Here is a 22,686-nt window from a genome sequence, read left to right as displayed (position 1 = left end):
TAATTTCTTAACTGCGTTACATAGGAGGACTATTAATATTCAATTCACGAGAAACAAATGATTAGAAATGTTTCTAACGTTATCACTCTTTTGCAGTTCTCAGTTTACCAAGACATTGGAAAGTTAAGTTAATCTGAATACTATTTGAACGTCTCAATTCTGTTTCATTTATTTTATGTTCGTTATGAAGACCTTTTATAAATACAATTTTGATTACATAATTTGATTCATAAATTAAAAGATTCCAAGGCTAGAACTTCAAGCATACAGCTTGGAACAGGGTCCCATATATTCTGTATTCGGTTGCTTTCACTATTTTCACGCATTCGCAACACGTAAGCACAATACGTCCTCCGTCTAAAATCCGTTGAAAATCGTAATTTGTCCGCTCGAGAAACTCGATCAGGAGCAACATCGGACAACGTGCTACTCGGTAAATGTACCGGTAACGGGCCATTAGATTTTCTAGCGCGATTAAACCCTCTCGGATGTTGGTGTTCTTTGAAAGTACGGAGGGCGAATATCTAGAACTGGATAAGTAGAATTTTCGCGGCTCGGCGAATTTTCGTCTAAAACTCTTTCGCGCTACAAGTTAATGGCTTTTTGCGCGTTCTTCCTAAGCTGTATCTCCGGTGAAATTTCGGCTGGCAACGAACTTTCAACTTTTTATCTCGTCGCGACGTGGCTGAAACTGAATTCAACTTTCCTCTGCCCGCTTATACTCTCTCTTTTTCTCTCTTTCGCCCTTCCCTCGTCTTCTCCCATCTACTCTTTTAGGTTATACGCGTCGACGCGACGTTGATATACGGAGTAACGCTACCGCGTTTCTTTCCGGCTGAACCTAACCCAAGAGTGTACACAGAGAGACGTTACGTGAATGCACGTACCTTAAGAATACCTGGCCGATTCAGTGCACCAACACATCGATACGATTTACCGGTAGGTGAATGTGCCTACACCGAAGCTTAACTCGATTCGCTAGCAATCCTCTCATTAGAGAAGGGACCTCATTATACGGCTGCGCGCCGCTGGTCCTTGCTATGATTATATTACATTATTGTAATTGATTGCAGCACATGTAACTGCGGCGTGATTCTTAAACAATAAACTCATTACCCGGTAACAAGGAACGTCGATACGGCGCGCCGCCAGTAATAACCTATCTCTCCTGTTGCTAGATCCTGGGCGCAAGCCTGTGCGCGCGTACAATGATCCTCCAATGACCGATTCGCTTTTGATCGATCCTCGACCTATCTCAACGGTCGTAAAACCTCGTGCACAACAACTGTCAGTTCGTTCTCGTTCCATCTTACACAGCTATAACCCTTTCTCTTTCTCTTGCTTTCTCTTTTGCAGGAACTGTTGCTCTTTTTTTATATTCCTCTCTCTTTCTCTCTCTCTCTCTCTCTCTCTCTCTCTCGCTTGCTCTCGTTCTATTACGTCCTCTACCTTTCGTCGTTGGCTCAAACACTCCAGAACGAAGCGCATCACAGCTCGGAGTTTATCCGATCTTTACCATTTGCTCGTAACAAATCGCCAACATTTCGAAAGCGGAGAACCGCGTTGAATCTGCCTCTGCGAGTTCCACGCTTCGTTGCGTTATTTGTACACTTCCAGCATATACCGGATCCAGGGGTTTGCCGCGGATCTTGTCACGAGATTGAATGATTAAACCGATCCATTTTCTTTATTGTGATCCTTTGAGTCGGGCCGATGATAAATTGAAACGAGAGAATAATAATTAACATTGTTTACTTTTGAAAGCTGCGCTCCAAGTATCGATTTCGACGGTTTGTTTAAATGAAAATCTTTTGGTTGTTTTGTGTTTTTTCAAGGAAAAAGATTAGAAGAATTGGAAGATTTCTATTACTGTTTTCAAAATTATTATCATATCATCATTATCGCGTGTTACAGAAATATGAAATTATTTAATCGCTAACTTTAGTTCGTTATACTGTTATCATGCTATCATTTGTGATCGCATATATCTCAGGTAAATCTTGAATTTTATACACTTGCTATTCGATCTTATCGTGTCAATGTTTTTCTTAAACAATGAATTTTTTGTTCGTTAGGAAAAGATCATAAGGATATCAAAATCCAAGGATCTTGTTTGTTGAAGTTAACTGATAGAGGAACGAGTGGAGGAATTTGTAATAGAAAAATATATTGAAATAAGTATAGGTACAGTGTATGCTGATCCAGAGCCTTACTTTTACAGTGTTACAATACAATAGGAAAGCATTATAGGAAGCACGTTCATATATTTATAACAAAGGACATTACCAAAAAAGTTGACCTTGCAGCTCTAGCTGAAGGCAACAAGAAACAGCAATAGGAATCTACCTATAGCTCTTTTGCTTCTAGACCTTGTAACTCAAAACAAAATTTATATTCAAGGGCACAATAGATCTCCTTATTTCGAATCTTTTTGTTTCACTAAATTCTATTCCCTTCGTAACAGCGGTTTCCAGGTCACGGATATACAAAAGAAAAGGTATAAAGTTTTTCTTGAAGTAATTGCTTCAACATTGTTAAAATTACAAGAGATTAACCCCTCACTGATATTCCTTGTATTAGGATACTTAATTTTAAGACATTGTCATAGTGCTGACAAAATTTCGAAATATTTTGTCTAACACATATTCCTGTAAAGTATTCGAGTACTTTCGCAGTCCGACGAATATTCTTGAAAGAAAACATAATTTATCGATTAGTTCGAACTACAAGTCATACATCATGAGTAATGTCGTGAATGCTTCTTTTGATCCGGCGCGGTTCGAAATTACAGTGGGTAGAATTTCGCTGGTGTAGCAAAATGTAACAGATCCGGCGGGATCCGTGCTTGAAAATCGAGGCAATCATGCGGGAGAAGCCGGAACACGATGCTAGTCAGAACCGCGGACGCCTAATCAGCCGATTGCGCCGAGGAAATACCGTTCCTATGGAATGTTAATGCGATCTACACCGACGATCCTTAGAAACCGCGGGGCTCGATTCTCAACCGAGGCCAAGTTAAGCGCCAAGACGACCCACTTCACCGCCGCACGCACGTATCGTTGCGCAATAACGCCGTTCTGGTGGCTTACCTTCGATTATCCGCAAACACCGACCATCAAACACTCTTGGACGAGGGCCTTTTCCATGTCTAAGGGTCTTTCCAGTTTTAATGGAGACGTTCGCTTCCTCCTCATTATCTCTTCCGCGTTTCGAGCGGCGAGCGTGATACCAAACCAAACCCTCGTGTTTCTACAGATCCTTACATCGTGCCTTTCCTCGTAAACATATAACATTCGAGACAATAAATTTTCTCTCTCTCTCTTTCTCTCTTTCTCTTTTGTGAATATTTTACAATACTTTAAATTCAGAATGGATCTTTTAGTGGAATTTTAATTGACAACTAGATTTTTACAAGATTTTTGCGAAATTTAATATTTGAATTTTTGAAGACAAATTTTTTATTTTAAACAGGAAATTATATTTTTTAGATAGCAGATTGCGAAGATGCTTTATTGTCTGTATCAAAAGATTTTGATGTACAAATTTGTACATTTTTTTTTACTTTAGATAAAGTACTATATTTCGTAGATAGGGAATTATTTTATACATTTCCTGATATCACATGCATCGTGTGCATCATCAAACCTAATCAGTTCTTATCTATAACTTTAAATCTACACCTATATATAAGTATACCTTTATATATACAATAACGACTTTAAGATAACACGAAGGATCTTGCGAACGAGCTTTAAAATACCTAGCGAACATGGAAATAAAACCACGGGAGGAAAGGTTCCATTTATATTTTCCTATAGCAAGAAAGCGGAAGACGATTTGATACACGGCTGAACAAACTGAAATTCCGGAATGATAGAGTCGGGTCCGCGAGCCACGCACGAGTCTTCAATCCGGAACTTCATTCGTTCTTCTGGAGATCAAGTCCTTGCTCCCCTTTCCATGGTTTCCAAGGTACGAACGCATAGCTATGCCACTTTTGATATGGTTCCGGCTGGGCAAGGACCTCTCGACCCTGCCTCGGGTCGAAGCTTCGCTTCGAGGGTCGTCGCGAGGCGACCAGATGGCAGAGACCTTTCGCTTAGGTGCTTTCAAGGTGTGCACGTGCACGTTCAATCTTGCTCACGAATGCGAAGCTTGACGTGTCGGCGTGATATCGCATAAACGTGCGTTCCATCGTCGGTTTCTATCGAAATCGGAAGAAACTCGCTTCTTCCGCATGCTTACCGGACCCCGATATTTCACACGGCTAATAGATTAAAATTCCTCGAATCAACGCTTTCCTGAAGTCTCTTAATTATCGAATTGACTGTAAAAGGACTACTGAAGGTAAGATCCCTGATTAACCTAAAACGTACGTATCTATTAGGTTGTCCGAGAAGTTTCTTTCGTTTTATAAAGAAATAATAGGCGCACAATGTTTTTTGTTTTATATTAGTTTATTGAATTGTGCACGAATATAATAATAGAGATAGAAAGAAATGGATCATACCTAATTCAACAAAATAATATAAAACAGAAATTGTTCTTCATCTATTATCACCTTATGAAACGGAAGAAACTTTTCGGACAACCTAATATTGTATATTAGCGCAACTGAATCTTCTCTTGAGTCATAATCTCCTCTTATTATATAATGATTTTATTATTATTAAATCACAGATATTTATCCAAATTCATATTCGATATATAGAGAATTGTTCTACTTAATAAATATTATATTTTAGATACTTTTGCATGTCTATGCATTCTACGCATTCTTGTATCTCTCAATTTTCTAGAAATATATAAAGATATGCAGTTTAATTATTACAATTAATTTAAAATAATTTCTCCGAAGTATTTCTCATCGTTTGAAAATCTCCAACCCGCAGAATGTAGCAATATATTCTGACTTTTAAAATCAAAATTATTTGTCACTTAGCTCCAACACAGTAGGTATAGTATATATACACTATGATAAATCCCTTGGCACAAACTATACTGCGTTGTAATGTTCAGATGTATCAGTATAAATTTCCTAGTAGCAGGACCGTGACAAACGCCCCCGTATAAAGGTTAATTAATAACTAACCATGTCATAATCATGACAGGTAACAACTGGCTGCAAACGAGCCACGGACAGCCAACCACTAAACGTATGACAACCGATGATCCACTGAACATCCAATAGAATTTCCTATTAACGTCAAATGCGAATGCGATAGTCGAAAATTTTTTTTAAGTATGTTTCTTTTTCTTTATATATTATAATACAAACATAAGGGGAAATTTTTGTGTGTAAACGCAGCATTCAATCAAAAGCATTTAGAACGTCTAGACTGTATACCTTAGATTCCTAACATTGTGGGTTGTGACACATAAATTTTAATTTTGTGGTCTAATAGAAACGAATCTTTTCATACATTCACGCGAAAGAATATTCTTTTTCTCGTGCTATTATCTAAATGTCACTTATATGAAAATAATTTAAATAAAACCTTTTATTGTAAGTATTATAGAAAAGAATGTTCGACCAAAAATGCATGAAATTCCAATACGATTATCAAGCACCAATTTTATTGTACCCTAGATCTGCTTCGAGAATTATATCCGTGATATTCCCACTTTTTAAGCAACAAAGGCTTCAAAAATTCTGACTTTGACATAAATGTTTGAAATTAAATAGATAGCAGAGGAGAATAGACTATTTGAAAAAGAGAATTAAATATGCGATCGTTTTGCGTCAAAGGACGTTCGTGCGCTCCTATGACTGAAAAAATCCGATTAGTAAAATGAGTCGATGATATATAATTGAAACGCTGGAATATTCCCTTTGTTCCGTCCTTCCACTCTTTTCTTTTTTATTACCATTTCCCACACTAAAATATTTTTAACTTCAAAACCGTTTAAGTTTACTTGTTTCGCAAATATTTGCATAAAAGCTACCGGTCTTTTTGTGACTTAAGTGTAAGAATACCGACGCGTATGAATAAATAATGTTCATTTAAAACAGATAACTATAAACCGTATAACTGAAAAAAGATCGTGCTTTTCGTTGATATGGAGAGAAGCATCTCCCCGGTAACTATTTGCGGAAAGCTTTGCTTCAAATATAAAGAAATAAAGAAAAAATATGTTTAATCTAAATGGTAAATTTTTAATCATGGAATAATTGAAAACACGCACTTCTTCTCTTCGAAATATTTAAAAATTAGACAAACATTATAAATTCATTTAAACGCATTTTAGTAGAGAGTAGGAATTGTCCAAAAAATTCTTTTATTTGTTACTTAGAAACTAACTTCGTTAAAAACCGTATAAAAATTACTATGAGGAACATTTTCAAACTTGCAACTAAACAATTAGTTAATTTCAATTAAATTTAGATTCTGATTTAAACTTCATTTTATTCAAACATAATGAAGAATTTCTCGAATCGTGCACGCATTATCGTCGTTTGCAACGATACGAAGATAACGGATCTGTAAAATCGCGAATTCTTATCTAACCGCTGAGGCACCTGATTCTCTTAACTCAACCTACACCGATCACCCCTTTATGGGCAACTATAATGAGAAGGTTTTAACATGCATTACTGCATCTACTTACGCAATTTCCGATAGTCTTTGGAATAAAATCAACGAGATCTTATGACATGTATGTATATACTTAACCGGCTGGTAACTGTATACTCGAGCCGATATCTAAACCCTTGTATTCAAAGATGAATGCGGAAGAAAAGTCGATCCGACTGACGGTAACGAGCTCGACTACAAATTAGACCGAATGATCATTATAACGATCGAGATCCCGTCAATTTTTCTAAAATCCGACTCACCGTCATCGATATATAATTGCAGTTATAGCATAGTCATGATATCGTGCCAATTTTTATTTCTCCCTTTTTCGTGGTATTTTCTATGGGGAGAGGAGAAAACGCAGTGACACAGGCATAATTAGTCCGGCCACGATCAAAGCGTTCCTCTAATGCCTTCGAGCGAACGCAAAGTGACAGCGATGAAAAACAGCGCGCGTGCAGACACGGGAATGTAGCGCGGCAAAACATTTAGCGAGAAAAATATTTAAACAAAATCGACGTTCTGCGTTGGCTGGCGCACAGGGACAGAGGAGTCGTACCGTGAATACAAAAAGTATTTGCGCATAGTCTTATTATCTAATAAAGCTCCGTCTTTTTTATCGGACTCTATATACGCTTCATTTTCACAGTATCGAATTTTTCATACTGCAGCATAATAGTTTGTAGTCCTGTTATTAATATTCTAGAGCGAATATATAAAATGATGTTCGTGATATAACGAGCAAATATTGGGTAAAAGAAATATAATTCGCTAGAAACAGCAAGTAAATTACTAAAATCACGAAAAATTCATAAAATCGATAGAAATGATTAAACGCTGCTATAGGAGGGTTTATTCTCTCTCGTTCACTTTCAGAAGTCACGAATGGCAAAGAAAGAAAATATTGCCCCTATATATCGTTCCATCCTATAACACTAACTAACTCATAACACTAACACATACAACAAATACTTTTTATAGTTGGAAATAGGGAAAAATCCAGTGAAATGACAAACATACGAGGAATCTGGGTGGCTCGCAGCTATTTCTCTGCAACTTTTCCAGAAAGATAGCCCGACCGTTCCCTTCGATGTTCCAGCTCGCATGAAACGTCGGGGATGGCCGCTTCATGACCAAGAAACACTCCAGACTCTGTAGGGGCGTGATGTAACGTCCTCCTTCTCGATCGAGGAACCCAATAACTGGAAAACGCACCGGAGCGTGTAGAGGTGCTTTCGATTCTCCAAGATCTACTCGAGGAAGACGAAAAGAGAGAAGAAGAGCCCTGTGCGCCGTGTGTCGATTCGCGTTGAATCTCGAGGCGAGTGCGTCCGCCTCCTCTGCCACCCGCAACACTGGAGGCGGATATCGCGACCGAAGACGGGAAAAAGAACCAGGTCGCCGGAAAACGACCGTCCGTTGAATAGGATTCGCGATGCAGCAAACGAAAAATAGCCATGTTTCATACTCACCGGCACAGGAAGTCTCTCTCGCCTAAACAGAGTTCCAAACAGTGCTGTCGCGAGGAGGCATTCATAGTTCTGCGTGTGTGCCCCTGAAGACGATGCCCCTGGACCCTGTCGATACACCAGGCACGTTCGCATGGTTTCACAGCCAAGCAGCTCTTCTGAGCGTAAATCGTGAATACTGGAAACTGGGATTGTGAAAGAGCGCCTGGAACAACAGAAATCGTCGAATCAGGTTACACATTTAGGCCGATAAAAATTGGATTTCTCTTCTTATCGCTTCCGAAACATAAACGAGAATATTCTTAAACAAACAGATGCAGTAAAAGGGGGAAGAAAGGTTTTAGATATTTACAAATTTTATCGTTAAAGGTGCCACGTCGTTTAATAATTGGATTAAAATATTGAAATACATTCTATCGAGAAATATGTCGAATAATGTAAAAGAGTACAAATTTTAGTCTAAAGGAGTACTATTGATTTTTACTAAAAATAACTTTTTAGATCATGGTGATACGTGTATGTCATTGTTTGAAAACTTGTTTTTAAATTTCCCAATTTTCTAATAATAATACAACACGATACGAGACAAGGAGATAATTCGTTGATTTTTGTAAAATACCAGCGTGTATACTCACAGCGTGTATATTTTTCTTGATTAAAATATGTTTTAAAAATTATAAATTGCATGGCGCGTAGTGCCGAAGCTACGAATGTTCTAATTCAACTTCGCAAGTTGATATTGATGCGGATGAGTGACTGTTATACTCTGAGCGGATGAAAGTACCTCTCGCTCGGGGCAGCTCGTTATTCTTTCCCTGTCGATGGTTGAGTCGAGAAGGACAGGGGCCGCGTTAAGTGGTGGAATAATTTCTGCGCCCTAGTGTCGCTGTCGCATCATCCCTCTTTTACGAAATCATAATTAATCTCGGCAAACTTGACGGATAGAGGTGGGGCATTTTCGATCGTGATTCGTCGAAAAGTTTTCCGCGAGATAGAAAGAGATAGGTAGATAGATAGATAGAGAGAGAGAGAGAGAGAGAGAGGGAGTGGGGGACTGCCACGGGGAGAAGAACAAGTTAACGCGGTAACAGGTTCGCCAAAACACGGAACATCGATCTTCCAGCAGGCGCTAAAGATATTCAATTACTTGGCTCTAGAAGGCTTCGCGGGACTAATGACTGTAGCTAATTTTAATGGTCGGCAAGAGACCACAACGATAACCGCAACGTTAAACGAACGTTCGTTCTGCGGCTTCGACACGATCTACGATGTCGAATCATTCGTGGAACGTCGGATAGTAGGAAGATCTTCACTCGTTACGGGCCGAAGGATAAGCGCATTATAGTAATCAACGGCCACTTCCGGGGGCCTATATGCAGAAGACAAGGTACCATTTACTCGTTATAATGCTACCGCATTACCAGATAATGGAACATCGTCGGATCGTAAATATTTTACAGGCACCCAGAGAATTTTATCGGAGAGCTTTCCATGCTTCTTACATTGTTCTCAACCGTTTCTCTCGTTTCTCCTATTCTAATCAGAAAATACCATCTCTGTTAGCCATTGGGTATGCTTTATATAGTTTCATATATTCTCATGTATTTCGTCTCTAAGCAACGTATAATAGGACTTCAAATATTCTTCTCGATTGAATTTCCTTCTAAAAATTGGAAATGTCATGAAACCCACTATCGAAGCCACTAAATGTCCTATCTGGCATCTTTTCATTTTTCAAGATACGAATCGTTCAGAAGCTATGCTGATCAACTTGATAAATTAAAATAGCTGGAAGAATGACGATTATAGATATTATCTTCCTTCATTTTTCTGAAATTTACCATTATTTGTGCTATCTCGTTATGATAAATAAATTTATAGAAATCATAATGGATAATATGAAATTGATCGAGTTTCACACTAACAAAATTATCGCTACCACGAACTTAGTAAAATATTCGGTCACCTATAGATACTAGCATATATTATAACAGAAATTGTATTATAACGAATTTTCTTCTTCAAAGGATGATTAAATACGAAATGGGAAATTTTCATATTTTCATGTTTTTTCTATGTTGGCGAAAATTACAGGGAATATTCGTAGACGCGAGAAAGAACGAATATTTTAAAGGGGAAAGAATACGGTCACCTTAATTATTTGCATTATCGCGCTCTCTTTTAGCTCTGATTCATAACCTTTGACGGTGGTTAATTAAAAATCCGTAGAACTGTGACTTCAGTTGACACAAAACACGATTTATCAATTAACCGTTCTCGGTTTTTTAACATGGGAATGGTCCTGGCAAGTAATCAGCCAGCTGAATCGATTTGGTAGTTGTGCACGTAGGAAAAGAACGTTTCTACCTGGACTGCGGAAAAGAAGCGTCACACGTAGGCCGTGGTATTGACCGCTGCTATCGTTCCGTATTTTTCATCGTTCGTTTAACCAGCTCCCTTCCGCGTCGCTCGTTTCGCTATGAAAAATATCGTTCCCGTACCTGCTATACCGCAAACTACTGTTGGAATACCTGAACGCCCAAATGCGTGATAAATACCAGTCGTTAAGTGTACCGAGCAAGACTAATTCTTGAAGGGAAATTTAACTTTATCATGAAACGGTTGATGCTCGTTATTTATTTCACTAGGTTTCGTTCAGTATGAATTTCTGCTTACCGTGTCGTTTAAGACAAATGTTCAAATAATAATAAACGATAATTTTATAGAACGATGGTTATTTTTATTATAACGTGATCGTGTTTGACACGAAGTCTGACTCAATTTCACTTATACTATTCATATCACTCATACATACGTAATTATATAGTTACACTTATATATTGATCGAAAGTTTGGAACTATTATGCGTTTTATAGAATGCAAGAATTTAAAAAATTCCGTTTAATATTCAACAAATAAAACTTATAATTTGCATAGTAGACTATTTAATTGTGCCAATCCTCGTCGTGCGTCTTACAATATATAAAATCTAGTAAGTCGTACTGGTAACGGAAGTCGCACGCTATCCATCAACGTGGAGGAATACAAATTGCTCGTTGAGCGTATGAAGCGAAATAAAACAATAAGCGTGTCGAATCGAAACTGCCAATCTCTGAGAGCACGACGCTCTGGCGCTAGTCCAGCTTCCCTTACATTCCTACTTCCATTTCTTCGGCTGGGGATGCAGATTCCAAGCAAGATTGCGTACAGTCATAAATCTTTTAATTTCTGTCACGATACGAAAGTGGAATAGTAGGGAGATTAACGTGCTTGCCTTGAAAGCTATCGTCGTCTCCTTGCAAAACCGGACGCTTCTCTACTTTCCGGCAACGTATCGAGCTCATTTCTATCAGCGGGTTATTCGTCTCGGGGCCGGGTCTTATCGTCCGACCACTTCGCTACGGAAAAATCTTCCGCTTCCGAAGGACGTGCGCCTCCGTACTTAAGCGAAACGAAATAGCTTTATATCGTCATAAATCTAGCACAGATTTATCGACCGGTGCACTGTTCCACCGCAACATTCTACATCATTTCATATATCGAGACAGAGGGATTCTTTGTGAGCGAGGTTGGTAAGGAAGTAACAGAAAGGAAACTTCCACGTGTAAGTTGTCACGACATCGAGGGAAATGCGGAACGGCCCAGGGCTGGCCGCATCTGCAGCGTCGGTATTACGGAACGGCGATCGCACAAAATGATGCAAGTAAAGCGTCTGTGTTCCATGGTACCCGTGGAATAGTTCGATTTCTGATATACGAGCTACATTTAGATACGGTTCAACCTCAAGTGGCATCGCCAATGTCCCAACCCTTTCCTCGGACTCCTCGTCGCGGTGAACTTGATGTACAATCTTGGTTTTCTTTATCTTCTCTCGGATACCCCTTTTCTCTCTTCTCGCTTTCTTTTTCTAACCGCTGTTATTCCTGCCTGTCGCGTTCCTCCGGCTCTCTTCCTTTCGCGAACAAAGGCAATGAAACTCCTTCCTTACGTGGACTTTCCGCGATTCTTCTCGCATTCCGATACACGGTGGTCTCGCTAAGCATTCCACTTTGAATATTACTGAGATCACTCGAGCCAGGGCAGAATCTCGTGGTTTAGAGACTCTTTTGAATCTTTTTTTGTCAGTAATAAACGATAGATGCGGATAATATTTCTTGAAGAAAAAGAAATTTTTTCACTGTTAAGTGGTGGGATTATTAATTGATTATTAATTATTGACGCGATAATTGCTTCACAATAAACGTTCTCATATTATTTTGTCTCATTAAAATTACTATTTATTATTATTAATAATCAATAGAAAAAACATTCAATAAAAAATATTCAGTCTTGAAAGTATTAAAGATTGTGTTCTTGTATCTGTAAGAATCACAGATTAGACATCCGGATACAAACCGGTTTTCCACAAATTTTCTTTATCTAGCTGCGTTAGTATTGTAGCAAATCAACGATGCAATTGATTATGATAATAAAGGTTTCCATAGGGGAAACCATGCTCTATGATCATAATTTCTTATAAATTAGATTTGCCACACGCTACAAATTAAGTCCCTTAATTTTGTTCTTTAATTGGTGGCAGTCATGGAAGAAGTTAATTTAATCCATTGCAAGATAATTTTCTATTATCATAAACAGTGCTCCGCTCTACTATGCGATCATATTTCAAATATCTATGTATAGCTCGTTTCTCATAAGTAAACTAAATACAACTCGATAGAAGTAAAGACTATCGTACAAGCTTACACCATCATCGACATAACCTTCGCACTTAACGAACCGTAAGAAATTGCGTGAACATCTATATTATTGCAAATTGAATATTAGAGTGAAATTGAATAGCACATCATTCGATAACTGACTAGACTTTTCCAAGTCTGTTCTATCCAGTAATTGTTCTTAATAATTATTATTTCACGCTCTGTAAATATGTTTAACAACGCTACATTAACTGCCGTGAATAATTATTTAATCGAGCTGCTTAATTACCGCATTAGCTTTTGAGCTTATTCAGGTTTGAATTAATTTAGATTATATACTACAGAGCTGATCAAAGGGAAGAGTTGTAATTACAGATGTTTCAGTGGAGAAAAGTCTAATGCAATGAATTATACGTTTATCGTTTAGCCCTCTAGTACCGTGATTTTAAATGTTACGTATCATGTTCGTGATATATTACACAGAACAGAATACGTTATTGTTTAAGAGTAGAGTGCACTCGTACGAATACTTTCGAGAAGAAATCAGTGCGCATAAAGTCACGCAAGCCTCTCATTTGCATTAGACTTTTCCCCAATCTAGTTTCATTTCACTTACAATTTATAATTCCTTAATAATTATTATTTTCTATAAGCACGTGTGTAGAGTGCAGATTCGTTGTTATAGTAAAACCTTTTTTATCTTGGCTGCTGTCATTACACAAATTTTCATGTACAGTTTCATTTCTATAAGTTTTTTTTTAAGGTAACGATGGTTGCCGGACCACCCGCAATAAGATTGTGCCGTGTACTTGTACGTTCGTTTCCCAGCGCATAATTGTGGCCGGTCGTTACGCGGGTTTAACGTGCCGTGTAAAGTCACAGTTTTTCAAGTAGCCACCAACCGGACGTTGCGCAATTGTACTGGCTTTCACGAGTTGACGCAGCCTCCACAAAACGAAGAAACGACAAATAATCGGACCGAGCAAACGATTGCAAAAGAATCGCAATCGAAATAACTCGGTTTTTCTTCATTTCTTTAATAAACCGATAAACCGGCGATTAATAAACCGATATGATATGCGTGCAGGAGTTTTATTTCATTTCGTATTGGTACTTTGTGTTGAATATTTTTGTCCAAACTGTTTGCCATCAGCTTTCACATATTCAATGAAATTCACTCTAATATTAATTAACAATCAACCGTTTAGAGCCTCTTCGGATTAATTAAGTTCCTCCAATTCAACTTTAGTTCTTGTTCATGTAAATTTAAGCGACACGCGTCTTTTCGTTTGATGTCGTTTCAGGCATCGATATTCGCTTGATATTTACATGACTTCAATTCAAACGAAGTAACTTGCAGAATTGTGCGAATGATACTACTCGATAATAAATTATTCGAATTTGAACAATTTGATTAATTTGAACAGGACTTAATACAAACTAGATAGCAAAAGTTGATCTAGATCAAGGAAGTAATACCAAGTATGAGACTAGAAATAACATTTCTTTACATAGCAGCTGTTGATTCTCTCAAGTCAAGTCAGTTGAAAGAACCTCAACTTAAAATTAGGAAGGATATTTCAAGTCAAGTAAAATAATAGGTCCACATCACTAAAGTGGTCTCAAGCTACGGTGGGACTCCATTTATTGGAACGAAGCTTTAGTTAGTGTCTGATTAAATGAGCTTCTACCGTCTAAATCTACTCGCCTCTATCTGGACGTGAACTCCTATTAAATGGACGAAAAATCTAATGCAATGAAAGAAATCAACAAATTCTTATTATATAAACTCTAGTTGCATATCTGGTTACATTATTATATAAACTAGTTTGTACCCCTATAATTTCAGATAAGTGACATTTTATTATATTTCAATACAAGTAATTTGACTCAGCGTAACGACTCGAAGATATATAACGTATTCATATTGATAGTATGATATCAAATTAATTAAACTTAAATCGCCTGAATTATAAGAATCTGAAGAAGAACGAAGACCATTTTTTTGTTTGTCTAGCATCGTCTCGTTATAGTTATTCATCTATTGATTAATGTTCGAATAGAATATTTTGCTTCGTTCAAATTTGTCCGTACAGCGAATACGAAGCGTACGCTGAAGTTTAGCATGTATACAAAGTCTGAATAAGAAAAGTCTTCTCGTTGAATCAGCGCCAACATTTTCAATCGCCCTTTGCACTCGATAGAGGCTCTCTTTTTCTCCGCCTTCTTGTCTGCTCGGCAGACAGTGATGCAATTCGAGGAATTGAATGCATTCGTACTTTTAACATTCTTCGGCTGTCGTGCTTGTCCTCCTCGTCACGACCACTTCTCTTTTTCCACTTTTCCATCGTCCTTGCTGTTTTTTCTTTTCACCCTGTGACACGCCAGGGGATAATGCGTCCAGAGCCGCGTGTCTTCAAAATTTTACTTTCAAAAATGTCGCGACATTCGCCCTTCGTGCTGCATTACGTATTCTGTTGAATTATTTCGAAACGTTCGAAGCATTTTGGAAATATTGTTTCTCTCCTTATCAATAAATGTATTATAATTATTTCAATCTGTAATATAAAGATACCGAGATGTCGGTATTGTTGCCGGTACTAATTTATTGTAATAATATTGTTACTGGAAAGGAAACAAGTAATAAGAAAAGAATGCGATATATATATTTCTGAATGTATATTTCTTACATATGTTGATCTCATATTATAAACACAGAATGTGCATTTCAGCAAATTCTTCAACAACGAAATCTTTATACAACTCTGTATGCTTTAATTGCTGTTTGATGGATTTACTTAAAATACATTTTTAAAATTCCAAATGTATATACTTTTTAATCTGAAAAATAAGTCTAAAAAATAAGCCAACCATTTCGAATGAAAAATGGACATTTCATAAATGTAAACATATCTCCTGTAATTATTTATCCAAAATTTCAGTGTGTACTTCCAACGCGCCTTAATATTTTCACCAAACGTGAGTACAATTAGCTGAATGTAGCAATACCTTCCCTAAAACGTGTCACGAAACGGGACTGCGTGGTCCGCAGCCGCAGAGAATACAATATTCCAAGCACGTGTTCCTTCTAGTTCAACCAATTCCTCGGCAAATGAAATGAGCATCCTTTCAGGCAGAGTCTAGCCACGATAATCGTAACAAAGTTACCGCGACGTAAAGCTGTCGGGCGCAACGAGGACGCGATAACACGCGCACCCCTTCAACGGGAACCATCTTGCCTCAGACACGAAAATATGCATTTCGCTGTTGTATAATTGTCGTAAATACGTAAGCGCGACGCGAGCTGAAGGCAGAAGCTCGCAGCGGACTGGCTCGTCACTTTTTCAGGCCGCGTAATGTCGTCAGAACGAGTACGCTTCACGAGGGCGCAGACCGTGTATCTGTGATGGTATGTTTCTAATTTGCGTGCATGCACCGTGCACCCCATCAGGCGCAGCAAGAATTTAATACACGAAACCACGCCTAGCTGGGTCTATGGAGAGAGATAGAAGGAGAGAGAGAGAGAGAGAAAGAGAGAGAGACAAAGCACAACCTATGCAAACCGGTGCCGTTCAAGCACAACACCACGTACTAGCTGAGTCACGAGCACGCGACCAGATCTGCACGACTGAACAGAGGAGCGGTTCCAATAACGTAATTACTTTCGTTGCTTCGCCGGAAACTGTTCGCACTTCGAGCACGCACGCCCTGTCTATTCAATATGCTTGTAACCTTGTGATTTTACCTTTCGATGCACTTTTTACTCGTAGGAGAAAATCAGCCGTGGAATAGATTGTCTGGATCGCTTAATGGAAGCCATGAGCATATTACTGTTGAGGATAGACGATGAAGACCACTGATTATGTATACATAAGGTTGGGCGCTGTCAATCTATGGATCTGATAGTAGATTCTTGGAGGAATTAACGCGTAATGACTTTGAGATTGCTAGTAATGTTTAAAGGAATTTATGTAATACGAAATATAGCGTTGTATAATGTGACAAAACTGGAATTGTCTGAATATTGTGATTTTAACTGAGATTAAATTTCTTTTTTATTCTAATCTCTTTTTCTAATTCTATGAATCGATTGCGAAGAATGTTATTTCTTGAACTAAAAATGTTTATTATTATGAAATCTCTACTGTTTGAACTAAAAAAAAAAAAAAGGATAAGACTAGAAAGTGGATTGAACAAAATTTAAATCGCATTTGGTATTCCATAGCGAATTCTAAGCATATGTGTAAATACACCTTTTCTTTTTATGCATTTAAGAAAAATTTAATCTGATAATCTTCCCTCGATTTAAAAGAATAAAAGTATATCTCAACAATAAAACAATTATTGAACACCCGTATTTTCATCAATCTCTGAACAGAGATCTTATCTTATGGTAATTCAACACTGAAAACGCTTTACACTCTCTTCTATAGTATCTTTAAACTGTTCAGTATTTGCATACATCGATCTCAGCGTGTAATGATGTGTTGGTAAAATCCTTTAAAGAACGATCTTCCTACACGTAATTCTCCACTTGGTAGTTCCAACGTGTAGGACTTTAATACGCTTTATCGAACACAATTGGCTACCTCAGGTAGCTGTAAGATGAGATAAATAGTCGAATGGTCAGGTATGACGAAGTCAATGACTACTGGTTATACCTTCACGACCAGCAGTAACCTTTGAACTACGAATGACTATGCAACATTGGTATTAATCGATTCGGAAGCTTACAGAGAAGTTGCTCCGAGCACGATGACTAAACGACTTCGATGTATGTCGTTTGTAGATTCTGAAACCATAAACAGAACGAGGATCTGTCCATCTAAATAATGGAGACATCTATTCTTTTAGATTCTAATTCAACGAAGACGATTTAGATACGTATTTTATTCTTTAAAAATCTTTTCCTTATTATAATTTGTGTATCTATAAATACATATTAACGAATTATATTAATGAATTCTTTAATAGATAATAATTCTGTGAAGTATTAGTACTCTTTTAGTAGAATCTTTTTATTTTAATTATGTATTATAATTATTTATTATTGTTATTTCGATAATAGCCGATCTTTATTCTTCCACCTTTATATCCAATTCTTTGTTATAGAATTAACTAAATCAATTATTTATATTGTTTAAATCTTTGATTTTTTAAAAACTTTATTTTACTTCACTTATATTCCTGTATATATATTTTATATTTATATTCTTTAAATATTTCAAATGCATATTAGAAGAGTACAAACTACAAATACGAATTAAGCCTAAGAAAGATGTAATTAACCAAGTTCAAATTAAGTAATGATACGCATCAACATTAACTAGCTTTCCACTTAGTTTACTACATATTCAATGCAACAAGTTTCCACTCAGTCTCCCTACTACAACTTGGCATAAGTACTATTCGAATATTTAAACCACTATTAACTACCCGTACCTACATATCAATCAGTCGTTATTCAAAACACTACCACAGCAAAATTCAATCTTAATCGAAGTTGCTTAATCCTAGTATGGCAGAACCACACCTATATCTATAGCTAAGTGCCTATATTAATATTGTTTCTATACATACAGCTCAATACCTATTTCTCTGAACAATTTTTTATTTCTTATCGAAGATACCATAAAACTACTACCGATATTCATATTCTTCATACTTTTATTTCATCGTCAAAGTTTTACATAATAAAGCTCCGGGAAATTTGTTTTCTTCGCATGTTAAATGTCGATGACATTGAGTCATCCGCACTCAACGTATTAATATATATTAAAGAAGGGAAAAACAATATTCTGAAAAGAAGAATCAAAATTCATTCGTCAAGATTATCGACACAAGTTCGCGTGGCACGAAGGCGTCGTCCCCGGCGATCGTCGGAGGTGTCTCTTCCTGGCTCGGTTATCTCCGACTATTAGCGTTCGACTCTATGCAAATTCAGCAGCAAGCTGTAGCGGTGCTGTTCGAACGGACCCCATAAATTCCGGTGGACACGAATGATCTCAACCTTTCTCTCTCTTTCTATCTCTCTCTGTTTATGTTGTGGCATTCGTGGCTGGTCGTTTGACGACACCGTGAACATATACTACCGCGATGTAAGCGTACACGGAAGGTATTCGCTTACGTATGCCTTACTTACCTGGATATCCGCGGCCACAACCGCGAGACGATACACGCGTTTGCACGCACACGCGCGTGTCTAGAGGCGCGGGCACCCGTATTGCGACAACGAACGCTTTAACGCTTTGGTTCCGAGCGATCGAGCAGGCTACCTGCCACCTTTTCCCTACGTGTACCAAGTGTAGTCGACTGCCGGGGGTATTTAGTATTCGAAAGGCATCGGACCCACGGTACTTCCCACGGCTATTTCAAATCCACTGTGTACACTCTTTCGGTATTCAACGCTGACGCGATCACTCGACACGCAATGCTCTGCGTTCGTTGTCGTTGGACACATGAAAACAGACTCAGCCCGTATTAATCGCTAAGGTTTTTGAACTCGGTCTTGTGGACTCGATGCTAGTAAAACGATACCTTGACGTCGACAAGTGGAATGTTCAGAGGTTTTAGCCTGTATGGGGGGTAAAAGAATGGTGGTTTCACATGTTTGCCGAGGGATATTTGGGTTCGTAACGGAATGTAGCCTCGGAAAATATTTGAACTATTATTATGGAAAATTCTTGTGGATATATTATGTGCGTTATACGGAATCTTTTGAAATTTTAATGGTTATCGTGATGAGATACGATCGTTATGTTTGTATAATTTGAAATACATGCGAGAATGTATGTAGAAGTTATATATTACATGTGGATAATGAACAAATGCTATATAAAATCATTTATCATCATTAACTAATATAATAAGAAAGGAAAATTTGATCAGCAGAGTTGTGAACGAATATACTCGTGGCTGAATCTTATCGATTATCTTAATCTCCACTTGTTGTTATCTAATCATAATCAACTATAGTTTGGACTAAATTTAAGTCACACTATTTAGCTTTAAAATATTTCATTTTAACTTGTATTCTATATGTTACACGATAAATATCATTGATAGTCCGTGCCACATAAAATATGAAATACGAATTAAAACAAAGTACACAGCAAATTATATAACGTAACCTAAACTGTTCCGGTTCACCTGCGACACAACGATACCAATCTAGACTGAAGACTGGAGATGTTTGAATAATTACATTTACAGTTGAATCTCTAATAAACGGTTCAACTAATACCTTGCCTCTTACGATTTGAGTAACGGTAGCACGAAGGATTTATTATTCCTTAAGAGCCGGTATTTAAATACAGTACAGCGTATGTGTATTACCGGAGCTCTTATATTACGTACTAATCTATGGCATGTGATAATGGTGACACGTGATGAGCTACATAAGCTATAAGTTATAACTCCATACCAGTTACGCTATCACGGAAGAATCTTGTATTCTATGAATATTTCTTCCACGTAGGATCCAAAAGGAAACTTTAGTAGAAATACATTTATGACCAACAAAGTTAATTAAACTAATCTCAATTTTAATTCCTATTCATCCGTTAGTATACTGTACGTATAAATAGGTACAGTGTAAGTACAATTTATCGTAAAGTTGATAAGCATTGATGTAAATATAATATTTATAAATATTCCCATGTTTAGATAAGATTCAAGAAGCAATTATTATTTCTTCGATTTATGCTGATATCGACCTATCCCTTCATGATAATTTCTTAAAATACGGTACAGTTAGATACTTCGTTAATTACTATTCATATTAAACACCTTTATTAAACACCTGATGTGCCTACTGTATATATAAGGTGAAACACGTTGCTACAATCCAATATCGAATTAATAACATAAGTTTGCCATAAATTTGGACGATCTCGGGACGAGTAACGGATCTTTCTACACACATTTAACGGTAACTTGATATGTTATATTTTTGCATAATTTATTAAATTATACTAAATTTCCGATTTCAAGGAAAGATAGAAATTATAGCTAGGAAACATGGAATGATTTTGTCTTTATAAAGATCTTTGATGGTTCAAATCACATTTGATATTTTATTCCTATTGTTTACACAAACACTAAAACGTTAAATATTTTCTCTCTTCGCCATTAATATATTTACTATAGCTGCTAGAAAGATCAACCAATTATAACGAACCTCGTTTTAAAGGATATATGAGAAGATAATTAAATTTGTTAAATTAAAATTGTTATTAAAATTTCATATGTTTTCACCTATTTTCATTTATATGAACATATTCAGGAAAATCAATACAATTGAATGAGCTACTCCAAACGTCAGAGATACATTTGATCTCTCTCTATGTTTGAGACATTATCACGTCCAGAGAAATTAACCAACTGTAACGAATCTCTTTAGACTATGTATGCAGTCAGTCACAAAATATCTGCCTAAGTGTGTCATATCCGTTTGAAATATGTATAATTTTACTAATAAATCTTGCTCATTTTCCAGCTAAAAATGAAAAGATAATCTTTATTTTCCAATTATTACATCATCACTGTATAGCAAAATAACAAATATTTATCAAGAGTAGAGTTTGTTTTATTTATGGATTACATAAAAAAAATACCAATTTTGAACATCTATTTGAATATATCTACGATACAGGAATCCCATATATCGTATTCATAGACTTTCATTTACTTCCACGTATTCAAATGCAACCAATAAAAATCAGCAAGAATTTCTTAGATAGCTCAATATCGCAGTTCATATTTCATGTTTCTTCCTTGAATACCACTTCTGGTATTACCGATATGAATTACCGATACAATTTGTCGAAGACACCTGTTTCTTAGAATTAGAATAAACCAAGCAATTTGCGTAGAGCGACCGTTATCGCCCGTCAAAGCAACCAATCATTCGTTACGAAGATCTGCACGTATCATCGTTGCTGGCGTGTTTACTTCCGTTCACGGTTCAAGTCGTTCGTTCCTCGAATTAACCTGGCACGCTCGTATTCAACGGCGCTGTCTCTCCTGGCAGGACAACCGTGTGTGAAATTGACTCGTGAATTATGTGTAATTTGTCACAGTAGTCTGCTGGCGGCGCCGAGCCGCGACTTCGCGGTTATACCGATGGCTGCGCCCACCGTAAACGATCCTGCATGCATGTCGCATCGCGTGAAGCTCACCCTTCGACTACGGCATCCGTGTTGTGCAATTAACCTTAGGCGAAACGACAATTTCAAGAATGCGGCAACTGTTACAATGCGTGTTCGCAGATAATAAATTTGGAAATTTGTGCAACTTGCTTTGATTCAACAACCAGATATGTCGTTAAAAAATTCAACCAAGAGTAGTCAACAAAATAGTAGAGATAAAATGTCAGCGTATCATAAACTACGCTCACTTTATCAACTTTTAGTTCACATACTGTTGGTCAAAAGTTTGCAATTACTAGGTCTTCCACAGAATCCGAGGGATAAGAAAATGTATTCAGTTTGGGAATTTTTTTAGTGAAAAATCAATCAAAGTACTATTATCACCTTACTATTGGTAATTTTAATTGCGAATTGATACTTTAATTTTTATAAATTTTTCGTCATCGCTTCTCTCTATTCTTCGGTGGATGAAGTTAAACAATGCGGCTCGTAGAAGCCACGTATTGCATTATTCATAGCAGTGGTATACTGTCTGCTATTTCAATCGAGCATATTTTTCACCACACTGAAAAGTAATATTATTATCCAATTCTAAATGAAATTTTCCTCGATGTACAAACAGCTATAAATTGACGAGATATATGTGTATAATCATGACAAAAGTCTTGTGTAACCGTTTGTTTTACTCATTCAACGTCCGCCAGACATCCAAGAGCGACCTAAAATTCATTAAGCTGAAGCTCACAGCCAAAAATGTACCAAGCCACTTGACTTTGACTCGGTTTCACGCAAA

At 37.1% G+C, this 22,686-nt stretch overlaps 2 protein-coding genes across 5 annotated transcripts in view; one reads left to right on the top strand and one right to left on the bottom strand.

The window, feature by feature from the left end:
• Nucleotides 1-22,686, top strand: part of LOC126920757 (autophagy-related protein 16-1) — a 607,999-nt gene that overhangs the window by 332,792 nt on the left and 252,521 nt on the right. The gene's annotated exons all lie outside the window — the stretch shown is intronic.
• LOC126920756 (uncharacterized) overlaps nucleotides 1-22,686 on the bottom strand; it is a 253,230-nt gene that overhangs the window by 59,998 nt on the left and 170,546 nt on the right. For both annotated transcript variants that reach the window (XM_050731506.1, XM_050731505.1), the window contains one exon: nucleotides 8,051-8,252. In XM_050731506.1, coding sequence (XP_050587463.1) covers nucleotides 8,051-8,252 — 202 coding nt within the window. The remainder of the gene's footprint in view (nucleotides 1-8,050; nucleotides 8,253-22,686) is intronic.

The sequence above is a fragment of the Bombus affinis genome, chromosome 9, assembly GCF_024516045.1.
Source record: "Bombus affinis isolate iyBomAffi1 chromosome 9, iyBomAffi1.2, whole genome shotgun sequence".
NCBI classification, from domain to species: Eukaryota; Metazoa; Arthropoda; class Insecta; order Hymenoptera; family Apidae; genus Bombus; species Bombus affinis.
This window is presented reverse-complemented; position numbering and strand designations above follow the sequence as displayed.